This window comes from Idiotropiscis lumnitzeri, chromosome 13, assembly GCF_059441095.1.
Source record: "Idiotropiscis lumnitzeri isolate Australia: NSW breed Sydney's pygmy pipehorse chromosome 13, RoL_Ilum_1.0, whole genome shotgun sequence".
Classification (NCBI taxonomy): Eukaryota; Metazoa; Chordata; class Actinopteri; order Syngnathiformes; family Syngnathidae; genus Idiotropiscis; species Idiotropiscis lumnitzeri.
Genome location: NC_142403.1, coordinates 18,352,018 through 18,376,414, shown reverse-complemented (window position 1 = coordinate 18,376,414; position 24,397 = coordinate 18,352,018). Strand labels below are relative to the sequence as shown.

Below are 24,397 nucleotides of genomic sequence, written 5' to 3'. Positions count from 1 at the left end.
CTCTACTATACGGACAACTCGCATTCGGTCAACATTGCGTGGACCATAGAACTAATGTGGCGTTTATGACATGTTCTACTCTTCTGGGAGATTTTAGTATGATGCAGGAGTGTGCGTGCAGTACAATTCGGTCCAGTTGCAGATCACTAATATAGTTTGCTTTACATCTCTGTCACAAAGGTGTTCATCCATTCATACCACACTCCTCGAATTCTTTCATAGGAACAGAAATGTGCCCCCAAAGTTGACGACTACAAAATATCTTAAAATGTAGTCAAGTCAAGTCAATTTTATTTGTATAGCCCTTAATCACAGACAGTCTCAAAGGGCTTTACATAGCCACAATTAAGATTCAGATTACCAATGCGCAATAAAAGAAATAAGGCATCTAGTCAACTCATTGATGGACCAATTGAAGAAATAGACAAAAGTACATGGAAATTTCTTGGTGACTAAAAGCATCCTTACAATGTGCCCAAAGAGGGTTCGATGCTCATGCATCACTCATTCACTCTATCAACTTACTTCGATATCAGCAGCGTCGTTACGAGAATCTTAACACGTCCATTCCTTTAGACAAATACCTGATGAATAAACGAATGTTAATAAACTTGATAACCACGATTAGTTACGTTGGCAGAAATAAAGGGAGACAATTCCCGCGGAGACATTTTAGCACCGGAGCACAAAGTGCTCAGGACCCCAAAGCCCACGTTAGTGTCCTTCGGTGCGCCTGAACGGATTTGCAATTGATTCACGCGATCACGAGAATTAGACATGCAGTAAATACACAAAAGTGTATAGGCTAGAATTAGGAATGAAATGGCATGTTAAATAAACGGACACTGTTTACTTTACAAAGTCCAAGTTGCCGTATCCATTTGAGCTTCAACCACTGTAGATACGTTAACACCGTTTTGAGTCCCTATCGTACGTCAATGCCGCTGCCATATTGAATGTGGCAAAGTGGAGCATAGAGAACATGACAATAACGTGACAAAAAGTTGACATGTTGACAACATACCACCTTAATATCATCACGTTGTCGTCGTGCGGTGGCAGAGTACCCATACGGGGAAACCAAGAATGATCCAAAAACCCGGCGTCCGAACCGAAACTCTGTTTCGCTCCCGGACCCACACCTCTATGAATAGAGGTGTAGCCATACGAAACTTACTTTTTACCACCTTAATATGCTGCTTGGAGATGCATGCATGGCTTTATATCCAAAGACAAAAAAAAACAAAAAGAATATAAATATAAATATAAAAAAAGAAATATTTCAAAATAAAAAAGAAAATTACAAAACAAAACAGAATATATATATATATATATATATATATATATATATATATATATATATAATTTTTTTCTTTCTGAACTCTCATTTGACGCGATTGAGACAAAACCATGTGGCTTATTGACAACACGACAACCACTAATTAGACACAGGTGTCAGGCCTTCATCCTGGATGTGATTCGTCGCCAAGGCTCCTCAGCCTGGTTAAAGTCTGTGTGCTCTGTTCTTCCTGTCATCATCGTAGCTGCTCTGCTCCTTACTAGTACCTGTCTGTCATAATGGGGGTACACCTCGTTGCGGTTCTACTGTGGTGTGCTGGTGGGCTTCCCGGCTTTTTTGCAGTGCCGACTTTGCCTGTGGCGGTCACCTGTGGCAGGAACAGCGTGGGTGCGGCGGCAAGGCTCGGTTTGCAACACATCAATGTAAAGCACCAGCATGGGTTCAGGTTCAAGCTGCGGGTGGTCCAGAACATCAAGTATATGCAGGTTAGTACTTTGCATTAACAAAGTAGTTTTTAGGGAAAGCATCTATTTATTTGGGGGACGGGGGGCGTGTTAGTTTGCTCTTAATTTTATTCTTTAGCTACTAGTTTACTTTTTTCACTCGGTTGTACAAAAAGGCCAATTGATTAATCTGTGACTTATGATATAACATTGATCTTAATTGTAGCCACCTTGCATGGTGATGGTGTGGCTCATGGAGGGATACATGGAAGTTTTGCGTAATGTAGCGCCTGTATCCCCCAGATATCAGGAGGTTGCCACATTGATGTCAGTGTGAAGCTGGTGCAGACCAAATGTCACTTCACCAACCCCAAACCGGATGACCAATGTGAGGTTTGGCCACAGAATGAACGGGTAAATTTTATCTTTAAAAAAAAATAAAAAAGCTGCTAATGCAGGTAGCATGCTGAGTGTGTTGTGTTTTTAGGGTGCAGAGGCCACTTGCAGCATTGAAATTTGGGTCATGTGGGGCGTGGCCAAAGTCATCAGATACGAATGCAACACCAGACCAGGTCACAAAACGCAACCTCAAGTGCCCTCAATTCACTGACTTCATTTGTTCTGAGACTGTTTGTGAACTAAAGCTTGAGTTTGATTTCATTGGATTACCCCAAGACTCTTAAACTGCCGCTCCATTGAGAATTTTTTTTTTTTTTTTTTTTTTTCAAATGTCAAATTCAACACTTTTTTTTTTTTCCCTCTTAAACTGAATGTGACCTTTTTTGTACAGATCTTACAAACGAGGAACTAGTGACCATTTGCCCCAACTGCCCCAGGTTGTTGCCGCTTGACGATCCAACCGCTGTAAAGGCCGTCAATGATTCTGTGGTCAAGTTTAACCGGGAGAGCAAACACCAGAATTACTTCACACTGATGGAAGTGGCACATGTCACAATGGGGGTAATGACTGTTTTCCTTGCTTCTTGTTACATTTTTTTTAAAATTTATTATTATTTTTTTAATTAATGCCACCTCAACCTCCCTGTCGCAGGATATCCCTACGATTGGCAAAATTACTTGGCTCAAGTTCGCCCTTGTGGAGACGACGTGTCCCAGAGGGGCCAGGAATACTTTTGTCGCTTGCATGCCTCGCTGTTCGGACGTAGCTGTGAGTTTGCTTTCACGCCAATGGCTGGTTAAAGAAGAGCACAGCCAAACACAAGTGTGCTTGAAGTGTATTTATTTTTTTTTCTTAACATGATCTTCCTCCCCTCCAAGTGTCACGCATTTTGCCAAACCTCCTATTACAACTTGTACGGACAACTGGGTGAAGTTAAGTGTGAAGTATATCCTCCAAAAGTAAGTCCAGAACAAAAGCAATTCATCTACTTGTATACATGGAGTGCCATGATTGTGCCTCTTCTCCGTAGAATCCGGCCCCCCACCAGAGTGGTGTGCCAGAATCGGTGTGCAAGCCCTTGTTCCACCAAAGTCCAGAATCTTGCGTTTGCAAGGCCCGGCTGAGCAAACCTGAGCCGTCAATCCACCACATTTGTCCATTCCCTCTGAAATGAAGTCAACTTGATTGTTGTAACGAATTAAAGTACTTTTGGTTTCAATTGTCTGATCCATTTTCTCTCTCTGGGCACTCCCACTAGTTGCTGGTCCTCCTTGACCCATGGCACGGAATGAAGAAAAACTTTGGGCAAAGTTCGATTTGGTATATTTGTATTGAGGTGTTTATATGACTTGATGGTACATTTCAATGGGGAAAAAAATGCACTGATTCATTAACGTAGACATGTAAATTATTGGACTCACACCTCCAAGGTGCCACTTTACTTGGGCAATTTGGGTCATGGTCATAAGGAGTAGGTACTCCCCCCCCCCCCCCCCTAAAAAAAAAAGAAATTTACTGGAAAAAATATTCAAGCAAAAAGGAAAAAAAATCTTTTAACACAATACTAAAGCTGAAGGAAAGCGTGATGGGAAGTGCTTTTGGATTGTGGTCTCTACTAGGGCCAAAGTGGGGATTTGACAATTCATCAGGATTTTTTTTGTTTTCGAATTCCAAAATGCTGGAGGAGTTTACCTCGCTGGTTGGGCCTAGTACCCACTCGCCCCTGTGCCATCCAGAGATGATCCCAGGCGCGGGACCGGTGCTTGAGCACCACCAAGTGGTTATGATCGCACTTGCCTGATCTTTACTTGGGTTTCAATTGTTTTGCGTGTAAAAATGAATTTTAGACAATTTTTTTTGCTTGTTTGATATTTACGCGCTCCACAATTACGTTTCTCACTAGGTACTCGGTAGTTTTTTTCATTATTAAATACTCTTTCTAAAATAGTTGTATAGACATTTTTTGAGTCATGTTATTCTAAAGTTACAGTAGTGTACATTTTTTGGATACTCTTCCCTTCCCGGCTGCCCAACGATAGATCTCTTTTTCCCGTAAGGTTCTTGAAGGTAGCATCATGCCCAGCCACGGCTTGAAACCCGGCTACCCACAATCCAACCGTGACGCATGCGCGTTACGCTTCGCGGCCCTAAAGGCGTTGCTGGTCTCACGGTGTCGGTCCGAAAGATGCGTCGCACAACGGCAGCATCAGTACCACATCCGCCGTGTTAATTCCCGGAAAGCGGGCCCGGAATCTGAGGAGAAACCGGCGGTGCTGTTTTTTGGCTCGACGGGTCGTAGTCCCGGGACGCCGAGATGGGAGACCAGAAGGTGAGCCCGAGTCGGAGGAACAGGTGTTTCCGACTGGGGAGGACGTTTGAGGGCGTAGCGTACAAAGGAAAGAGGACGAGAAGGCGGACGTTGTTGTTGGCCACAACTTTAAACAAATGAGAGCCATTCTGTTAAAAAATATGTTTTTTTAGCCATTGTCTTTTGTGTTCTGGTGAAATCGGCGTCGTTGGTCACGAACAGGCGGCCTCTCCCAACATGGACGCAGACATCAACAGTGACTGTGTCTTCTCGCATTTTAAGTCACATTGAGGGGAACGCTCCATAACTGTTACTGCTGTTTTTTTTTATTTTTTATGATATTCTTCGGTGTGTCATTGAATGCGGTTGCTCCACTTCAATGACTGCTCAGCTGCATGATTAAATTATGAATGCGCATCCTTCCGGCCGTGAAGTGGCCTACTCGATGCTCAGGTCAGGTGGCGTCAGCCAATCAGGATAAAGATAATCCACCACGTGGCCGAAGGAGCCTCCAAGGCAACGTGACTCACCTAAACGCATCAGTAGGACACACGAATACATCGGAGACGTTTATTTTAGTCATAGGTACAATCCCATAAACCGGGGCTATACTCATTTTGATTAAAGATCTATATATCTAATAAAAATGTAGCGAATGCCTATTTACAGTTTGTCAGTCCCACAAACTGCATCTCGTCACGATTTTTCCGGTGACAGCGGTGTGCAAAGGGAGTCTCCGATGGGCGTCTCCACTATCCATGAAACACACCAAGACGCATGTCAACCTGAAAAACCTTTTTAAAGCTCAACCAACGAATTACAGTGTTCTCATTTTTACTTTGCAATTGTTTTTCTTGTTTCTTTTTCTTTCTTTTTTTTTTTACAAGGAACGAAGTCATATAGATGCACACTTTCAATGCATTTTTTTTCTTCAAAATCAAGCAAGTCATTTTTGAGAGTAATTGTAATTGTAAGATGAGACGGAAAGGCAATTAATTTCCCTTTTTCAAACTATTTGTATTAGGGCTGAAACACTTGTGCTTTTGCTCTTGTCCAGCTTTTGCAAGTGGTTCCCTGTCAAAGGACGATGATTTGGATCTCTTGTGACTGGCCTCATGTGTTTGAGTCGCATCAGTTTGTGCTGTCTGACAAGAAGAATCACTGAGACTGCTTGTTCGCGTGTCGCGATAGGCACCGACTGTTTATCTGCCAAGTGCAGTACTTGTCATTTGTAAATGTTTGTTATAATTTAAGGTTCGACAATGCATTATGACCATTAGTTTAAACATTCAATGAATAAAATATTGAACACCGTTCATAGTTAAAGTGTTTTTATGAATTATGTTCAAATGTTTTCTAAAGCAAAATTGATGTGCAACTCTTTCTTTCCTCAGGAATCTCTGCGTAAAATCACCCACACGCTCGCCACCAAGAATGACGAGATCTCAAATTTCGTCTGCAGTCTCAAACAGAGCCTGGACAACCTGGAGGTAATAACACACGACTGGTGGGTGAATGAACATGGAAATGAAGATGCATACTCTTAACCTGCCGTCCTTCATTTCTCCTCCTCCATCAGGCCAACTCCACCCGAGTGCAGGAGGATTTGGAGTCCGAGTTCAGCTCCCTTCACTTGGTTCTGGATGAGATGAAGCAGAACATGTTGACGCACATTAAACAGGAACGAGCTAGCCGCACATACGAGCTGCAGGTAAGTCTGTACACTCACCCGCCACGACCTTCCGAACCCCTGCACGTCCCGATGAAAAGAGATACAAGATACAAACATCAGCATCTCAATCTTCAGAGTCAGCTGAGCGCTTGCTCCAAAGCGCTGGAGAGTTCAGAGGAGCTGCTGGAGCTGGCCAATCATACGCTTTGCTCCTCGGGAACGGACGGCTTCACGCAGGTAACTTGCGCGAGTGTTGGCCTTCAGCGAACTGACATCAAACAAAAAGGAGCAGTTGTCCTCTCTGTGGCGTCACCAAGCTGCCAGCGACATGTTGTGTTCTAAATGTGACCTTAACAAACGTGGCTGCCAAACTCAGTTGTCTCTTCGCTTCGTATCTCCTCTCTCCTCCTCTTCCCCTCCAGGCGGCCAAAGACATTAAGGATAGGTATTGTACTCAGCCATCCATTGCTTCCATTTTGTTCTTTTTGCCTTTATGTAACCAGCCATCTCATTTGATAGAGTGCATGTGTTCCAACATGTAGTCACCCTTTCCTTAGACAATAAGCACTTTGGTAACTTTTCACTCAAGAGCCTTTTTGTTGTGGTGTTGTACCTTCTCGTGTCAACTCGTCCCACCCCTCGTTGCCCTCCGCCTCCCTCTGGATGAATGCGCTGCATTTTAGCTCCGCCTTCCAGCGCCCATCAGTGCGATGCGCTCAGTGGTAGTCCTGGCTAGCGTCCACGCATCGTTCTGTGTTTTGTGACTCTCCTCTCTTGTCGGCAGCGTGACGATGGCTCCGGCCTTCCGCCTCTCCCTGAAGGCCAAGGCCAGTGACAACATGAGCCACTTGATGGTGGACTTCAGCCAGGAGAAGGCCCTGCTGCAGGGCCTCAAGTTTCTTCCAGGTCTGCACTGTTATTTTTTTTTTGTTGAGGCCGAGCTCTCAATAGCAATGCAATAAAGCCCTCAGGACATCAGATCCTATAGATATTTGCAATTTTATTCATTCTACACCATAGGTGTCAAACTCTGGCCCGCGGGCCAGATTTTGCCCACCGTGGAATTATATTTGGTCCGCGAGGCTATATCAAATGACTACTATACCATTTTACATTATGTATGATAATTGTCATTTTAAAAAACAAAAATTGTATTGCATTAATAAAATAAAACCACTTATAATAAAAATGTTGAATAAAAAAAAATCTGCATTTATATTGTTTTTAAAAAAATTAAATGCTGGCTTGTTCTTTTTGGTCCACTGTGTATTTGAGTTTGACACCCCTGTTCTACACATTGCCTAATTGAATGCTGAAAAATAAATTTGAACTGTTGTATTCCTTTTAAAATCAATTATTGTACACAATCTTGTCAAGCCAAAGCAAATGTAAGTTGCTGACATCCTTTCATTGACTGTTGGCGATAAAGTCTTTGTGTAAATACTCGGCTAAATTTCTGTTGCTGTCACAGTTCCGGCCACACCGGAAATCCAGCTGTCCGAGTGCCAGGTGTGCGACAACACTGTGACGGTCGTCTGGACACTAGCGGAGCCCGACAGCAAAATAGACCACTACATCCTGGAGCATCGGCGTACCAACCATGAGGGTCCGCCACGCATTAGAGAAGACTACCCATGGATGGTTGTGGAGGGCATACGGGAGACGGAGCACACGCTTACAGGTTGGCGGAATATTGTAAAGACTGGGGTGGGAACTGGAATCAACATAGGAAATTGTTATTATTATTGTTACTAAATTCTGCTTGTGTTCTTGTCGCCAGGTCTGCGCTTCGATACCCGCTTCATGACATTCCGGGTGAAAGCGTGTAACAAGGCTGTGGCGGGAGATTTCTCAGAGCCCGTTACTCTGGAAACCCACGGTGAGTACACACCGGGTGGGGGCCCTGAAAACCAACCGATTATCAGCTAGCTCACTTTTGGTTTGTCTCTCAGCCTTCACTTTTAAACTGGACTCGGCCTCGGCCCACCAGAACTTGAAGATAGAGGACCTGAACGTGGAGTGGGATGGCACCGGTGGAAAGATTCAGGACATTCGCAAAGAGAAGACCCGAACCAGCTCGCCCATGCAGTCCCCAGCCAGGTGTGTCTTAGCAGGTGGTAAATTACCAGCTTAAAACACTTATCATTTTTCGATCATATGCATTTTCCATATTTTGTGTTTTTAAAAAAAAAATATTGTAAGAAATTTTTTTTGTTTTTCATAACTCATTTTATTAGTTTGGGGATTTTGGCTGCAAAAGTTGGGGAAACCCCAGAAAAATTAGGTCGGTGCAAGTTTGTCTGGCGACAATAGCCTATGCTGGCTCGAAAAGAATGCAGGACGCTCAACAACAACAAAATATTTGGCAAGATATTTTGCGGCGAGTGGCATGTACGTGGCTTTCATTCCATCATCAGCCCGATGTCATCGTCTCCATTCCAAGTGAGCATTGACGTGGAAGGGACTTATTTGAAACATGATATCTTTTAGTTAAAGTTACTTGGGGTGGAAGGGTTCAGGTACAGGTAAGCCACAGTTTTGCAAAGAATTTACATTCATTATTCAAGCAAACGTATAGCTATTTGGATTGAAAAAGACTTTAATAGATTGACGTTACAACTACAGCTTTTTACTTCAGAAAAAGTTTGAACGTATTTTTATTTCTGATTAATCTTCTGTTCATGAAATAATAATGAATCGGATGAATCCACCCCATCCCAAAATGTTAAAGGCCAAGTTTGGGCCGCGTCAAAGCGTCAGAAATACTGCGACTACATTACTAGGATTACTGTATAACAATAAATCCAACTCCTATTATGACATTTGTCTGAAGTCCAATGAAGTCACCCGCACCCTCGTCACCCTTCGTGATCCATTTTCAGCTTACCTCAATATACTTTTTCAAGCTTTTTGAACGCTATTAGGTGGTGGCACATGCGTTTGTCAAGTTTGCATCGCGTTTGAGTAGAGTTGTTTTACATGAACTCCTCCAAGTACAACCAGGAATGTGAATCTCCTTCACTGATGCGACTCGTTTGGGACCCGGACAGTCGGACATAGCGGCTCTAAGTTATGCGTCTACACTAGTTTGAGTGCGATGAGTTCGCCATGATTTGTTCATTCGTGTCGCGATGCAAGTGCAATGCATCATGTACAAACCAGCAACGTGTCGCAATGTTATGTTAATACTTCTCATCCAACCACAATTAAAATCAGTCTGTCTCGCCTTGCGAAATTTCCCCGGATTGATGGTTGGAACAATGACAAACAATTAACGCCTAACAAGGCTTCTTTGTGTGAGTAGAAAGTATTTTCAGAGAAGTACAAAATAGGCTGAAAAATAACGACTTCACTACAGTATAGATAATAATTTAATTTTCATAATCGTTACTTTGACACTTCTGCTTCGACCTATAATGGCATAAAAAAAACATTTTTATCACGTTTTCAGCAAATGTAGTAGTCGCCATTACAAGTCAAACTTGATGCGCAAGTTTATTTTTAAATCAGGTATTTTGAGCCAAAATGTATATAATAAAGAGAAATGTGTGTAATGATTTGTTTTTATAGGGATTGCGTCATTGTTTTATCCTTGACTTTAATATCGCACCACAGAAGAGTGGCATGGCGTGAAAACCAGTCTGGCAGATGTTCTGGTCACCATTCCAACTCAGTATTGGATTTAAAAAGCAGATATTTTAAGATACTTGATTTAAAAAACAAAACATTATTCAGTAATAAATATATAGTAGGGACAGCACCGGTAGCCTCGTGGTTGCAGGAGTTTTTTTGTTTTTTTTTCCCCTCCGAGATTGCAAAAAAACTTGCATGGTAGGTTCATCGAAGACTCTAAATTGTCCATAATGGTTTGTCTATAGTTCTGTGGTTGGCTGGCGACAAGTCCAGGGTGCGCCCTGCCTCTCAGCTGCGACGAGCTACAGCTCTGCCCGCAACCACAATCAACGCAAGTGCTGCAGGAAATGCCTGACATTTATTGGATTGGATTCATCGTACATTCAAACATGTCGTATGTCTTGGGTACAAGACCAGTTCTTGGTTGCGTAATAGCATAAGAATGTTTCATTTTAAAATAAAGCAAAAATGTAATTATATTGTACATTTAAGATCCACTTGAAATAATTAGAATTATCACATGGAAAACTTTATTTCAGAAGCTCAATTAAAGAACTGAAATAACAGGGTCGTTTCATGCTTTCATTTGTGATTATTTTGATGACTATAGCTTTCAACTTATAAAAAACAATTAAATAATACTGTGGTATCACATAATAACAATTAAAAAAGTTTTAATGTCAAAACTGAAAAGGAAATTGGCCGTTTAAAAAAAATATTTTCCCGTGTTTAATTAATCGGTGATGTGAAAGTCTCATTTGGAATAGAATTACTCAAGTAAATGATTCTAATTTATTGAGCTTTGCTATTCTATTCATCTCATGTTGTAAAACATGATGTAAAACTGCCTACCATTCCATTGATATGTTCTGGAAAGCATTGTTTTAAAAGAAAGTTCCACTTTATAATCCAGGGGGAGCTCTTGAGTCACAAAATAGTACATCAAATTGGCTTGAAGCTGGAAAAAGGAGCGTCACCATGGTGCTGCCTTAAATAAGTGAAATTGATCTTCGAGGCACGAGGCAACCATGAGAGCATTTTATCAAAACCACCATTTTGTCTCCTGTGTCATCAGATCGGCGCTGATGTCGCCAAAAAGAGCCCCGACGGCCCGGCCCAACAGAGACCGCTTCACTGCAGAGTCCTACACAGTGCTGGGTAAGGACAAAAAAAGAAATAAATCTGTGAAACAGATTTGCCATCGCTGACATCGGTATCACTCTACACTTAGCCGACACAGCCATAGACGCCGGCCAGCAGTACTGGGAGGTGCGCTTCGACAAGGAGAGTAAGGCCTTCGCCGTGGGCGTGGCCGTGCGCAGCTTGGGCCGCTTCGACCAGCTGGGGAAAAGCAGTGCCTCCTGGTGCATCCATCTGAACAACTGGCTCCAGCAGAGTCTCACCGCCAAGCACAACAACAAGGCCCGGACGCTGGACTGCCCCATCCCGAGCAGCATAGGAGTTTTCTGTAACTACGATGAAGGTGCTTTCATGTGGTATTTCCCCACTCAGACCTTTTGGGGAATGTTGTTTTGAATTGACACCCTCCAAAATTGGCACGCAGTCTATTCCATCCAACTCCAGTTTTCTCAGCTTCAGTGCAATTGTGACTTCTTCTAACCTAAGAGCGGCGTGAAGGTTAAAAGATGCGCTACTTCAGGTTGGACTGGGAATTTTTGAATGCCATCTGTCACTTTAGAGAGGCACGAAAGGCACTTCATCCAAAGTATGAAAACCCTTCGTTTAAATACACCCACAAACGTCTAGTGTCGTCATCATCATCATCATCATCATCATCATCACCACAGACTTAATTACAGTTGTCGTTTTGGTCATCGCTCACTGCTGCAGAAGCAAAATCCGCTGCAGGTGCTGACATCTTAAATTCCATGCGTTTTTACTCGATTCTCCCTCTTTGGGCTGCACAGCTCTGGTATTTCGTCAACAAAAAAATTCTTGCGATTTATTTTGCAGCAAAAAAGGGGAAACGTATCGTATTAAAAGTTTTCATTTTGTTAGGAGTAAATGTGAGCGGTGCGAGAAATACAATACGCTATAACTTTATTTGGATAGCACATTTCACGGCAGCTGGAGCTGTAACAAAGGGCTAAGCTTAGTGCACTGGTGTCAAACTCAAGGCCCGGGGGCCAGATCCGGCCCGCTGCATCATTTAGTGTGGCCCACAAAGGCAAATCATGCACGACTACGTTTCTTGCTAAAATACCAAAATTGCAAATTGTCGTTGATTTTTTTTAAATATTGCAAAAAATGTTTTTGTTACCAATCACACTTTTAAAATGAATGGAATGGTAGTTAAACAAACTAGTCTTTTCTGTTTCACATGTTCCTCTCTCTTTCCACCACTCTCATATACTCGTCACGGCTGCCAGGCGTGCTGTCCTTCTTGAATGCCAAAACCAAGCAGCTGATGCACACCTTCCGCACCAAGTTCCAGCAGCCGCTTATCCCGGCGTTCATGGTGAGAACAACGACAAATCACATACGTCCAATTTCTCGCTCCCGGGCTTAACCGATCTCTGCTTGTACCCCTTCGCAGGTTTGGAACGGCAGCTTCTCGGTAGTGACGGGCCTGCAGGTCCCTAGCGTGGTGCAGAGCGGTCAGAGGAAGAACAGCGGCACCAGCAGCTCCAACGCCAGCCTCACCTAGCCCCGCCCCCTTTGCACTCCTCCAGCCCCACCATCCTCCTGCATGAACTGCAGTCGCTGGCGGTGTTATTCGGCCGCCTCACAAGCGTTGGCATTCATATGCCGCATGCACGCCACGCGGGCGCTTTCTCGGCTCTTCTCGCGGGTCCCAAATCCGTCCCATGATTTAGCGCTGGTCGCTGCCCTTCATCTTCAAGCCCCGCCCCCTTCACTCTCTCCCTGTGCCTTTCTTCTTATTTCCACATCGCCGCTGCGAGAGAGACGTCCGCCCCATTTCACGTTAAAACATGTGTTCAGTGTCTCTTGTGTTAATAACGTCACGCGTAGTGCTACTTATACACCAGTCTGTTTAATCCAAATTAAAAAGCCGCTTTTTGCTAACAAAAAAAAAAACAAATAGAACGTAGCGCTGATATCACAGCAGGTAACTCTCATTTTAAATCGTCAGGCTCTGCAACTTGCCACTTTTTCAAACATTCCTTGATATTGAATCAAAAGCCCCTTTTACATCGAGATCCTGCAAAATTTGACTCGGCATTTATCCGCCTTTTACGTGGAACGCGACGATATCCTCTCCATTCTCTTTTCATTAACGACAAAGACGTCACTGCTTCTCATAATTTGCAGTCACCGCTTTTGCATAGAGATCAATCAAAATTCTTTCTTTTAATACTCGTATCAGACAGTCTGCAAAATTTGCGACGACACTGATCAGCCTTTGACTTTTATATGAAACAAAAGCAGAAGCAGGATATCTGCGTGACTGTTTTCACAAGAGCAACAAAGCCGCTGCTTCTTGAGATTTGATTTTTTTTTTTTTTATCAGTTTCAGAAAGGGCTTCCTCTGAGTGACGTAGACTTGCAGAGCCTGCCAAACGGCTCATGACGTAAGATCCATCATTCATCAGTCCCTGACGTTTATACATAGCCCAGCGATATTTTCTTAAGTCTGCCAACAGCCACTGGTAATTTTGTTTTCTCTGTCGTCTCAGACATGAACCTCTTTTGCACTCGGGGGCATGTCAAATGGGAGCCATATATCAAAACCTGACATGGCTGCTTTTGACTTTTATACGGAACACAGTATTGCTGCGGCTTTGTCGTCAACAACAGTCACTTCTTTGCATTTATATATATATATTTTTTTGCAAGTACCAGTATGAGACAGTCGCCACTTTTCCACATAGATCATCCGAAACTACCCGTGACAAAACATACTTCACTTATCTGCCTTCGGAAGTTCCCGCAGAACCTAGCGAACGTGGTAGCTTGCTGCTTTCACGCTGCGCCCGCAACTTAGGTGACAAAATACAGTGGTGACTTGAGATACAAGTTGAATTGGTTCTCAAAACACTTGTATCGCAAATCATATTTTCTCATTTAAATGCCATTAATCTATTCCATTCCAATCCACTGGGGGTCAGTCTAAAACAGACATGTGGTTATCGAGACATTTCACAGAGACAAAGAAGATATGACTTTGTGGAGTGGCGCGAGCACTGTTATTGTTCAAGCCATTGTTTGAAGGGTAATATCGTTTCAACATAGTTGCTGTCAGCGTTAAGCAGGCGGACTGAAACGGTACGATGCTTGTTTTGAAATACACAAAGTGCTATTCTTCCTGTTTCGCGTTCGGTTTGACAGTAAAGCTGGGAGCGTCAAGCCGCTCGTATCTCAAAACATCACTGTACTTCTCCGACGGCGGCAACTGCTTTCAAAGCAGGAGAAACGAGCGTCCGGTGGTAAACTTCACGGTTACCTCATCAGGTGGATAATCTCCAAGTGGTCCCCGTCATTTTATTCCATGTTCGTAATGTTTATTGTAAACGGCGAAATGAACAAAAGGTGGGAAAATGCCAGCTTGTACAGTCCGTGTAAAGGGGGCTTTAGATGCTAACATTCAACCTCATTTTGTATCATGCTTTCATTTTTTTTTCTTGTCGAATGAATCAGGTTTTATCAGAGGACTTAAGACATTGGATGTGTTGCCAAGAAGGAGTGCGCGAATACACACCAGCAACCTCAACAAACCTCATTCCTGCTTCCGTTAAGCCCATTTTTTTGTGTTCCTTATCAGTGGAAAGGATCTGTCTGCATGTGTTTAGCAAGTTGTTTGGTGAATGACTTGCCAAGCTCTGAATGGACTTCTGGAATTTTGTGACTGTGTGCGCGCGCGCTGACCTCGGCTTCGCTTCTTCTGTCCCTGTTCAGGCTTGGAAAAATGTGCGTGTCGATGCTTTAAAGAAACATCTTGCTGGGAGTATTTTTCTTTCGTTGACATGCTTAACCACTCCACATTCTGTAAATAGTAGCTCTTTTTTTCCATATCAACCTGTCACCATTCAGTGAGGTAATAAAAGGCGTGGGAGCACCTTTGTCTCGTCTCACTTTTGGAATAAGTGAACAAAGAGATGAAGGGAAAATATTAAATGATTTCGTTAATGCTACGCATGCTGGCCAAAAGTTACGCTTTGCTGTTTGCTTTAATCAATCAGGTAAAGCAGGACACGATTGATATATAAAATGACCATATTTAAAGAATTTCTTTTCATATCACCGTGATTTGTGTTCTTTCCCAACATAAGAATCTGCCAAGTTAGATCAATGCAACAAAACAATAAAAAACTGCTTTGCCAAAATTGTATCGTTCACAGTTACGCAATAGTTACTGAGAAATTCCGTTGTCCTTTGTGCATGCACTTCAAACAGTCATGGAATTTGATATAATTTTTTTTATAACTCAGCAGGCTGTGAAACCAACAATTAGCTTCCAGAGGTAATTAAAGGCTTTATTCTTCCCCTTCATTGCACTCTAATTTTAGCTGTGTAAATTGGAGGTAAAATCCGAAAGAGTGCTAGCAAATTATCTAAGCAAAGAAAAATGTTTTTTTTTTCATGCAGTTGTCGACAAAACATTCAGTTAAATCTGGAAGAATTAAATGAGGGGAACTTTCTATGATTTCATCAAATATTACATTTGATAGAAACGTTAGAAAAAAAAAAGTTCCTCGGAACTGTAGGTGGAAAAGTGGAAGTAACTTCGCTGGAAACTTTTGGACCGGACCATTGTTTATTTGAAATTATTGACTAAATTTACTAAATGTCTTAAGACTTTCCTAAAAAAGAAAAGTGTGTGAGTGTGGACAAAATAAATTATTATGAATATAAAACAAATTTTTAATATGGATGCGGATTAAAAAGGTTTTCATGTTATTTTTTTTAATCTTCTGCCCTCTTTATTTTCCATATTCTGACCACAAAAAAAGTTAAAACATTGAATAAAGCAAACACACAGCGTCACATTATTATTTACTTTTATTGACATCAATTTCAAATATATACATTCAGTAGAAAACTAGCGGGCTTTATTTACATCTGTGCCCACTGTCACATGCATTATGTGCAATTCATGTCAAAACCGGACCGCCAGCAGCTTGTAGACATGCGAGGGACGTTAACAGTGGCCCACCGAAATGCTCATGGCACCGACCCGTCTGAGCACATTTGCAGCGGAGTGTCCAAGGGAAGTAAGGGAAAGTGCAGCAGGTCGTCATGGCGACTGACAAGTCGTCATCGACGTTCACATTGATTGGTTGCGTCAGTTGCGCACGCTCAGTTGACGCACTTGGTCCTCTTCTCGAACCTCTGCTTGAGTTCCGATATAGCTGCGGGGGGGGGGGGCAAGGACATTAAATATTAAAACATCTTTTTTTGTATTTTCTCACACTGAACTCATTCAAATACAAAACGTCCTTCATTATTCCCACGTATGTTCAATGTTCAAGACTCCGGGTTATTTATTGGCGCTGAAAGAATTCCCTGCTAAAGGGGGAGTACGTTTAAAAATTCCAGAAACCTCAGCAGCTCTTGGCCTGCAAGTGCCAAGAACGTAAAAATTCCCAGAACCTAAAATGAAAACTCGCTTTTACTTTCCCACTCAAACATAAACGCCGCTTCCCGACAAGAATACTAAATGGAGCCCTTTTGCGACCGCCATCAAAAAGAGAGTGCGGACGTACTCTGGCCGTGGGGGTCCTTGTGGTTCCTCAACCTCGGCGAGGAAGACGTCGCAAATCTGCGAGGGGCGGGCGTGGGAATTTTCAGCGGTTTCCCGGCCACTCTGCTGTCGGGCTCTGCACAGACAGCAAATCACATTCACTGCAAAATTCTCTCTCTCGTTCCATGTTAGCGATCAATGCCTGCTTCAAGCCATTTTTTTTTAAAAAGGTCTCCGTGGAGAAAAAAAAATAAAAAAAGCAACTCACCTGGCAACTTCACCACCGTGGAATCTTTGTGACCTATAATGCATGACAAAGAGGAGTCGGTAAGATCACAAAAATGAAGCCGGGCCTGTTGGCGACAAGCTCAACATTCTAAATACTTACTATTGTCGTTCACATAGACATTTTCCTCCGCCTCTTCACTCGGCACTCTTGGCAACGCTGTGAGAAAAAAAAAAATAACAAGGGTTGTCATTTGTGTTCACGACTGTCAATCGATGACAAGCTTTTGAGTGCAAACACAACCGCAGCAATCATCTCTTCAGGCGCTCTTCATTGTTTTTTTCCACACAATGCAGTCGGAGGTTTTGTCAAGTCAGAGTTTTGTTTCTTTCTTCGTCAGTTGTGTTTTTATCCAACCCACACTCATGACGTCTTTGAAATTATTTCTATTTATAGTGTGGTCAATTTCTCGTTCAGTGTTTTTTTTTTTTTCCCAGAGATGTATTACATAAAAAGAAAAGAAACTAATGATCGAAAGGTTCAGAAAGAAAATCCATGAATTGTCTTTTAATTTTATTTTCACCTTGGATAAAAAATTAATGTGTTTTTTTTTAACATTGTCGTTCATCAAATTAATCAATTATCGAACATGTAAATTCAAAGTAGATTTTTTTTTATATGAAATGTCTTCTGCTTGTTTTGTTCAATGTAATCAACATTTACGGTGAACATATTTTACTTCACATTTGAGGAACTTTGAGCAAATCAACCCTGGAGCCTCATTTCTTATCGAACGTAATCGGAAGAAAAAAAATAATTCTAGAAAATACATGCAATGATGCAAGACTTTTTTTTTTGCATTGTAGTTTCATGAAAATAAATCTGTTTTAATTATTTGTGCGGCGATCATTTTGGCTACGAATATAAAAGGAACATTCAAGACAAAAATGTAATGAAAGGGGAATTTTTATAGAATTTTTGTCTTGGAGTTTTTTTTTTTTCTTACAAAATATTAATTTTTTAATGTTATTTAAGTAAAGAAATCCAGCAAATAAATGCCAAGAGAGAAAAAATAGTGTTAAGCCTTATAAACATTTTTTTCCACTTTGTTTTGTATTATGTATGAGGGAAACGTGGTTTTATTTACATGAGGCCTGTGTGTGTGATTTTATTTTATTTATTTTTTTTTACCTGGTTTGGGCTGTTGCGATGGCGGCATCAGGTGCACGGAGGGTCCAAGCACCCTCTTCTCTCCATTTTCATTATCCAAGCTAATATAAGCTTTAGAAGCAAAAACAAGAAAAGGTCATATATAGAAGGCGACGCCGCACATAGAAAAGATTGAAAAGTGCTTACAGATGTTTTGCTCGTAGGTTTCCTCCCGGGCCAGAGGCTTCAAGGCTCCTTCTGTCGCTTCCGAGAAGTAAATGATGATGTCGTGCAACGAGGAACACAGAACCTGCACGCACACAAACTGTGTCAAGTGTGGGAGGACACAGAGAAAAGCAGGGACCCGGATTTCAATGCCTGGCAACAAAAGCGACAACGCCCCGAAGTGAAACTGTCCAGAATGGGTCCAAAGCGTTCATTTTCACCACGGTGCCGCTAACTGGTGTAAGTAGACCCAAACCTAAACTAAAATGATTCACATGTGGATGACAGAGCCTGAGACATGTGCGGGATGAACTAAATTATTTTTTACTCAAGTCTCACGCCATCGTATTGAACGGTCGCTGTAGCGTTCCAAAAAAATCTGACCACTGTATTACTGTGTCAGTTTTTTTTTTCACTGCAAAAACTAAACAGTAGATGAAATATCTCAAATCAAGGAAGCGCACTTGTCCTTCCAACTAATCAGTTTTCGTGTGAGAACATTTTGCTTAATTGAAATGCTTAAGAAGGTTTTATAATGATAATGACCGCGATGTTATTTCTGGTTTTGAGTACGTTTATCTTAAATCAAGAAATACAATAATTCTTTAGGTCATATGACATCGTTGGAGGTCATGATGCTTCCTTCATTTGAGAAATTCAAAAGTAAGATTTATTTTTTGCTTTAGTTATGTAATATATTCTCATGTCGTAACTTTTTCTTTTTTCAGACAAGTTTTTCTGCATACCGTTCGTATGATAGTCTGCTAAAGTTAACGATGTCTTGGTGTCCCAAATTGTGGCCCTTGTACTTCCTTGTTCCAACTAACAATTGCGCTTTGTCATCACCAAGCGTCTCGATTTCGGCGTCCGCGTCGTTTAGCATTGTTCACTGAATTCCTTGCTCGGTGACATTTGCCCTCACACTTGCGTGATACAACTTGCTGGACACATATTGTGTATGGAAAATATTGCCACAATTGTAGCTCATAAATCATCTCGCATCAAATACTGCTCCAAATTTGATTTGAACAAGGGACAAATGGGTCAAGTCATCTGATTTTAATTGAGGAATATTTAACAAAATATTTCATCAAATATATTTTTATCATGTTAAATAGCAATGTCAAATTGTTTATTTGAAAGAGATTTTTAAATGGAAAAAAAAATTTGAAAAGGCAAAACTCGACAAAATGAATGCAACAAATTTTAAAGCAAATGTGATGAGGTACGCAAGTGCTCGATGGGCTGGACGATAATCAGATTATCGATCAGCGTCCCCCAAATTTTTCCCAAATCGACTTTTTTGCGTGCTACGTTCTTTTAGTCAGCTACTTTTTATTTCTTTTAAATATCTTCAATTCTTTGGTCCGTAAATGCTTTTAAATGTTTTTCTTTTTTTTTTTTTTAAATTACGTGAAGCACTGTTGAATAAAATACGCTTATATAAATAAAGCTGATTAATTTAACCGTCACTTTTACTTGCCATTGTGTCTACTCGAGGCAACACCCAAACAATTAACAAACGTGCCATTCATTTTTCGCCGCTAATTTGGTGCTGACGATCTGACGCCAGGTTTCGGCGACCAAAACAAACAAACTACTCACAGGACTGTCCACTTCGATGGTGAAGCTGCCTTCCTGCTTGCGGCTCACGCGATAATGTTTGAAGATGGGCCTGATGGCACAACGACACAGGAACGAGTTGAACAAAATTAGATAAGATAAGATAAGAATATGAAGAATACAACAGACATCTGTGATGACATATTGTAGTGAAGGGATTCCCAATAAGTGTGTGTTGGTCGATCATCCGGTTCACCGCAGTAAATGATCCAGTCACAATGAATTGATTTGTGTTGAGCGATGTTTTTCTCACGGAACATTTATACCTTAGCTGAATAAAGGTTGGGAAGCACTTGTGTAGCGGGTGTGGGTGTGTGAATAAGTGCATGCATACCCATTCATCTCTTCCCTGGTGCTGATGGCAAAGCCGGTGCCATCCCTGTTGGGCCTCAGCAGCAGGTTTCCTCGGCTCGCTTGTTGCTCCAGCAGAAGCTGCGCCTCCATGCGGGACACCGGGTGGAAACAGCTACAAGACAGTGAACTCCATTTTAGTTTTTCAAAAAGAATTTGCTGACTTTGCAAGGACAAATTGAAATATTGTATCGCATCTTTTTTTGGATGTCAATTTTACAACAAAACACTGCGCTCAAGTTCGCAGTGGGCCTGCTGGAGTGTGTTGCTTGTGGGCAGAACGAAATGTACCGTAGAAGTTTTGAGAATTTCTTACGAAGAACAATGCCTGTGAAGAGGACGCCGGTTAGATCGTATTCAAGGATTAAAAAAAAAATTGAATTAAAATATACTTCAAATTTAGTGATTTTTCATTCATTCTAAGATATTATTCAAGTAAATATTTGTTAGAATCTTCACAAAAAAATCGTAGTTGAAAAATGGCGTTAATTGCAATTACAGATTTTCTTTGCATTTAGTTAAAAATTGTAATCGCTTGACAGCAGAAGTAGTAATTTTCAGGGGTAATATATTATTTGTGCCGAATGAGATTGGATCAAGTGCTAATATATTAATGATGAGTATTTTTAACCGTTTTTAACGTAGACTATCAAAAAAAAAGTAAAATTGAAAAAAAATTGTGAACAAAAAAAAAAAAATAAAAAATAAGAACAAATAAACTACACCTTACATTTTAAAAAAAAAATAATAATAATTAGAGCAAAAATGTCCTTTGTTTTCATCTTTGTCGATTAACATCATACATTGGCGTTCGGAGTTCCTTTTCGATGCAATTATGTTGGTATCGAAGGAAGAAAGGTCATGCTGTTGATTGAATTTAGTTAATTTAATTGACTTAATTACACAATAGCGAGTGATCTTTTTGTGGAACTTGCACGCCACTAATACTCCACCTTTTAAAAAAACTGAAATACTAAAACTAATAATAACTCAACAAAAACGAAGCATTTTCCAAAAAAGAAAAAACTATTAAAAAACTTGCATAACGAAACATAGAGTACATATAAAAACAAGTCTGGTCTGCCGTCGCTGTTAAAGCATTCCAGTGGTTACGTGCAGAACATTTGTGCTGAATGTCTTCATCGAAATTGTACGTTGCCATACAATATGTTTAAAACACCTGCAAATCAAAAACCCGTCGCAGTGTCACTGTGCCGTTTGCATGTCGTGAACATGAAGACTCACTCTGGCATTTCCCTCGAAGGCTCCACATCAATACTGGAAAAAGACTGTTGAACATTTCGGAGTCTCTCCTTCTCCTTTTTCACCACTTCTTCGAGCATAAGCATCTGGCCCGGCAACAGATTCAGCATCGATGGCACCAATAGCTGCAACGCATACACGACAACATAACGTCACATAAAGCTTTCCATCATCAAAAATATGAATAATCCTCATGAGTTATGATGCAAACCTCAGCCACTGATTGAATGAAGCCCTTCCACAGCTCTCGTGCTTCTGCATTCGGAGCCTGGGGGAAAAGAAAAACGGTTTCTCATGAAATGGAATTGCATGTCGATTGTATTAATGTATTTTAGTATTTTCCTCACAGAGAATTTGATCTCGCTGTCTGTGGTCTGGAGGTTGAGTTTGGCTGCGTCCAAGTTGCAATCCACTGTATTGTCGTCGGTTATCGCGATGGGTCCGGTGAGTTCCAACTTTTCAATGTACTGTTGAAACACAACACGCTCACTGTTAATACGTCACATAAAGCAAGATTGCAATTTAAATTCAGGGCAGGTAAATGAATGAAGATTTTACGTCTTGCCAATTAATGACTGATTTGGGTCAGAAAAGGTTCATCATTGTTTTACTTATTTTAATTAACTAGTGCTGTCAAGTGATTTTTTTTTTATAACAAATTAATCTAAAAAAAAAAAGTAATCAATTGTGATTAATCACATTGTTCAACTACTAAGTTTTGTGACGTTTGTAACAGATATTTACTTCAATAACATCTTGGAATGAATGTAAAAATCACCAAATATGAAGTATATTTGAATTCAAAGACTTCTGATAGCTTTCTTTAATCCTTGAATGCGATTTAAAGAGTCATTTTTCAAAGTACAGTAAGCAAATTATTTCGGAAGTAAATAAAATTGAGTTATAATATTTAACAGCATTGGTTTTTTTTTTTAATTAATCTAACACCGATTGAAGATTTTACATCTTTCAAACGAGAATAGCTAACATGCTAGCATGTTAGCTAACATGTCGTCAGTTGCAAAGCTAACATCTTGCAAGATTGCAACTGGATTCCATAAAATCCTCTTTTTGATACAATTCTCGGCGGATATGTGCTGTACGCGTTACTTACGTCAGAGTCCCTCTTGTCGTTGAAGAAGAAAAGCGTGTTGCCGCACAGACAAGTCCACAGCTTGCGAGATTTCTACGGCGACATGCAGAGATAGAAAACGTTTAGCGATGATTTCAAATTACACACACAAAAGAAATTCCCATAAACGAACGAGCCAGCCTTGTAAATATAATCATGAATGTTGATGTAGATGTTGGGTAATTATGTGTCATTATCGTGACTTGCGTAAAACATTTCCACTGATACTGGTGAACACATATCATTATCTGGCTCCAAAATTGAAGTTGACAGCTTTTGTAAGATACATGTCATGTCTCCGTACAACACCAGACAGTCGGACCAGTTTTACACGGTAGTGTGTCTGTGTGTGCATTATACACACGCACGCGCACACACAGATGCTATTTTGTTGCCGTGTTTCCTTGGTCATTTGCACGTGAGTCTATATAAATGTGGGTAGACAATTGATATTTAATATTAATTGCTGTCCTATAATTGTATTACTCATATTGTAATGATGCCTTCCTTCCCGTGTTGCAATCCAGTTTCCGTTTTGTGCACTCTCTTCCCCTAAGAGTTGCTACTCTTTTGTGGCTTCATCACACACAAACACTCACAAACACCCGAAAGAAAAAGCACAAAAAGCCAAAGCAAACATTAAACACACTTTGTGGATTTCTTCCTACACAGGCTCGATATTGGTTGCAACGACAACGTTTGTTCAACTTTGGGGAAAGATTTCGGCAATACTGTGGTGCTCAAAGTAACTATTTTTTAAATAGTTTAAAAAAAAATAATAATAATTTTCATTTTCATTATTTTTTTCTTTGTATCTTTTTCTTTTCATAATATATATATATATATATATATATATATATATACGTTGCTGTACGTTCCGACAACATGTGTGACAACTTGTTTATAAGTCATTACTTACGATTTTCATTTCGGAAAAAAAAAATCATGCATTCAGTGTAAAATGTAAAATACATGCATTGATTTAGAAACCAACAACTGTTACATTTTTTTTTTTAAAGTATCCGAAGATTTTCTGATCACGTCAAATGGACTTGAAATCACAACAAAATGAACCATCTCTATTTTATATGTTCATTAATTCCATCTATCCATTTTGCAAACCGCTTATGACTGGGATCGTTCATCCCATTCAACTGACCTTGTCTTTGAAGGACCTCTTCTCCAGATAGCCTTCGTAGTAGCAGTGTGGCATCATGCTGAAGGTCCGCCCTTGTCGCATGTTCATGGTGAATGTCGACTCTTCAGCACTTTAATGGCGTATCAACACCAAGGCATGTCTTCAATCTTACTAGAAGCCTGGCACTCAAGTGACTCAAAGATATAGTTTGCTCTTCGACCTGGGATTGGTCCACGGGACGTGTGTGCGTGTGTGTGTGTGTGTGTGTGTGTGTGCGTGCACATCCCACAAGCGTCTTTCCAAAGCGTGGAAAGCACCTTGATGACACAAAGTTGAAGTACGAGTACAACTGGATGGACTTGCTTTGCCCTGCACTGAGCCAGCAACATCAGTCGTCCTAATGTTTATATAATTTCTCAAATCATACTTTGTACGCAAACATAAATACAGGGAATGCTTCTTCTCGTCTCGAATGTGTGGTTTAAGGTAAGAATTGCCTCCACACATTGTGGCAGCGCATGATAGTGAGGTTGTAAAAAGTGTTGACTCATTGTCATATTTAATGACAGGTTATTGCAGCACATTTCTTTTTTTTTTTCCTTGGGATGGTGGTCGGCTGGTGAGCACGTCCACCTCATAGTTCAGAGGTGCAGAGTTCGATTCCAGCTCCGGCCTTCCTGTGGGGCATTTGCATGTTCTCGCTGTGCCTGCGTAGGTTTTCTCCGGGTACTCTGGTTTCCTCCCACATTTCAAAACCATGCACGGTCGGTTACTATGAACACTCCTAATTGTCCCTAGGTGTGATTGTGAGTGGGAATGGTTGTTTGGCTATGTGTTCCCGGCAATTGGCTGGCAACCAGTTCAGGGTGT

At 41.0% G+C, this 24,397-nt stretch overlaps 3 protein-coding genes across 4 annotated transcripts; 2 read left to right on the top strand and 1 right to left on the bottom strand.

Annotated features, from left to right (window-relative positions):
* The first annotated feature begins 1,475 nt into the window (after window positions 1-1,475).
* Window positions 1,476-3,362, top strand: LOC148324877 (antihemorrhagic factor cHLP-B-like). Its single transcript, XM_088313072.1, has 7 exons — window positions 1,476-1,785; window positions 2,047-2,157; window positions 2,231-2,315; window positions 2,534-2,703; window positions 2,795-2,911; window positions 3,022-3,102; window positions 3,174-3,362. Exons 1-7 carry the CDS (start codon window positions 1,579-1,581, stop codon window positions 3,315-3,317), a joined length of 915 nt encoding a protein of 304 aa, XP_088169198.1. The 5' UTR covers window positions 1,476-1,578; the 3' UTR covers window positions 3,318-3,362.
* An 892-nt stretch (window positions 3,363-4,254) lies between these two features.
* On the top strand, window positions 4,255-19,422 carry fsd1 (fibronectin type III and SPRY domain containing 1). 2 transcript variants are annotated; one of them, XR_015846331.1, is made up of 14 exons: window positions 4,255-4,472; window positions 5,846-5,941; window positions 6,031-6,162; window positions 6,259-6,360; window positions 6,546-6,568; window positions 6,908-7,029; window positions 7,595-7,804; window positions 7,904-8,002; window positions 8,076-8,223; window positions 10,832-10,914; window positions 10,988-11,239; window positions 12,147-12,235; window positions 12,314-14,004; window positions 18,020-19,422. XR_015846331.1 is itself a non-coding variant. In XM_088313368.1 (13 exons), exons 1-13 carry the CDS (start codon window positions 4,458-4,460, stop codon window positions 12,422-12,424), a joined length of 1,482 nt encoding a protein of 493 aa, XP_088169494.1. In that variant the 5' UTR covers window positions 4,255-4,457; the 3' UTR covers window positions 12,425-14,775. The 2 variants fall into 2 exon arrangements, 1 of the variants encoding a protein (XP_088169494.1); XM_088313368.1 differs by lacking the exon at window positions 18,020-19,422 and having other exon boundaries at window positions 12,314-14,775.
* Window positions 15,721-23,705, bottom strand: LOC148324875 (signal-transducing adaptor protein 1-like). Its single transcript, XM_088313369.1, has 13 exons — window positions 23,549-23,705; window positions 22,372-22,443; window positions 21,605-21,724; window positions 21,469-21,525; window positions 21,240-21,382; window positions 19,978-20,109; window positions 19,626-19,695; window positions 18,003-18,105; window positions 17,838-17,927; window positions 16,809-16,865; window positions 16,689-16,721; window positions 16,443-16,556; window positions 15,721-16,088 (listed from the first exon to the last, which is right to left on the bottom strand). The coding sequence occupies exons 1-13, from the start codon at window positions 23,633-23,635 to the stop codon at window positions 16,036-16,038; spliced, it is 1,131 nt and encodes a 376-aa protein (XP_088169495.1). The 5' UTR covers window positions 23,636-23,705; the 3' UTR covers window positions 15,721-16,035.
* Window positions 23,706-24,397: the final 692 nt, after the last annotated feature.

Coding starts and splice junctions, on each gene's coding strand:
- LOC148324877 (XM_088313072.1), top strand. CDS start 1,579: ATGGGGGTACACCTCGTTGCGGTTCTACTGTGGTGTGCTGGTGGGCTT. Junction 2,158..2,230: donor TTTGGCCACAGAATGAACGG/GTAAATTTTATC, acceptor TTGTGTTTTTAG/GGTGCAGAGGCCACTTGCAG. Junction 2,912..3,021: donor CTCGCTGTTCGGACGTAGCT/GTGAGTTTGCTT, acceptor CTCCCCTCCAAG/TGTCACGCATTTTGCCAAAC.
- fsd1 (XM_088313368.1), top strand. Junction 6,163..6,258: donor GCCGCACATACGAGCTGCAG/GTAAGTCTGTAC, acceptor CTCAATCTTCAG/AGTCAGCTGAGCGCTTGCTC. Junction 6,361..6,545: donor GAACGGACGGCTTCACGCAG/GTAACTTGCGCG, acceptor CTTCCCCTCCAG/GCGGCCAAAGACATTAAGGA.
- LOC148324875 (XM_088313369.1), bottom strand. CDS start 23,635: ATGAACATGCGACAAGGGCGGACCTTCAGCATGATGCCACACTGCTAC. Junction 21,725..22,371: donor ACGACAAGAGGGACTCTGAC/GTAAGTAACGCG, acceptor GTGTTTCAACAG/TACATTGAAAAGTTGGAACT. Junction 16,722..16,808: donor TGTCTATGTGAACGACAATA/GTAAGTATTTAG, acceptor CATGCATTATAG/GTCACAAAGATTCCACGGTG.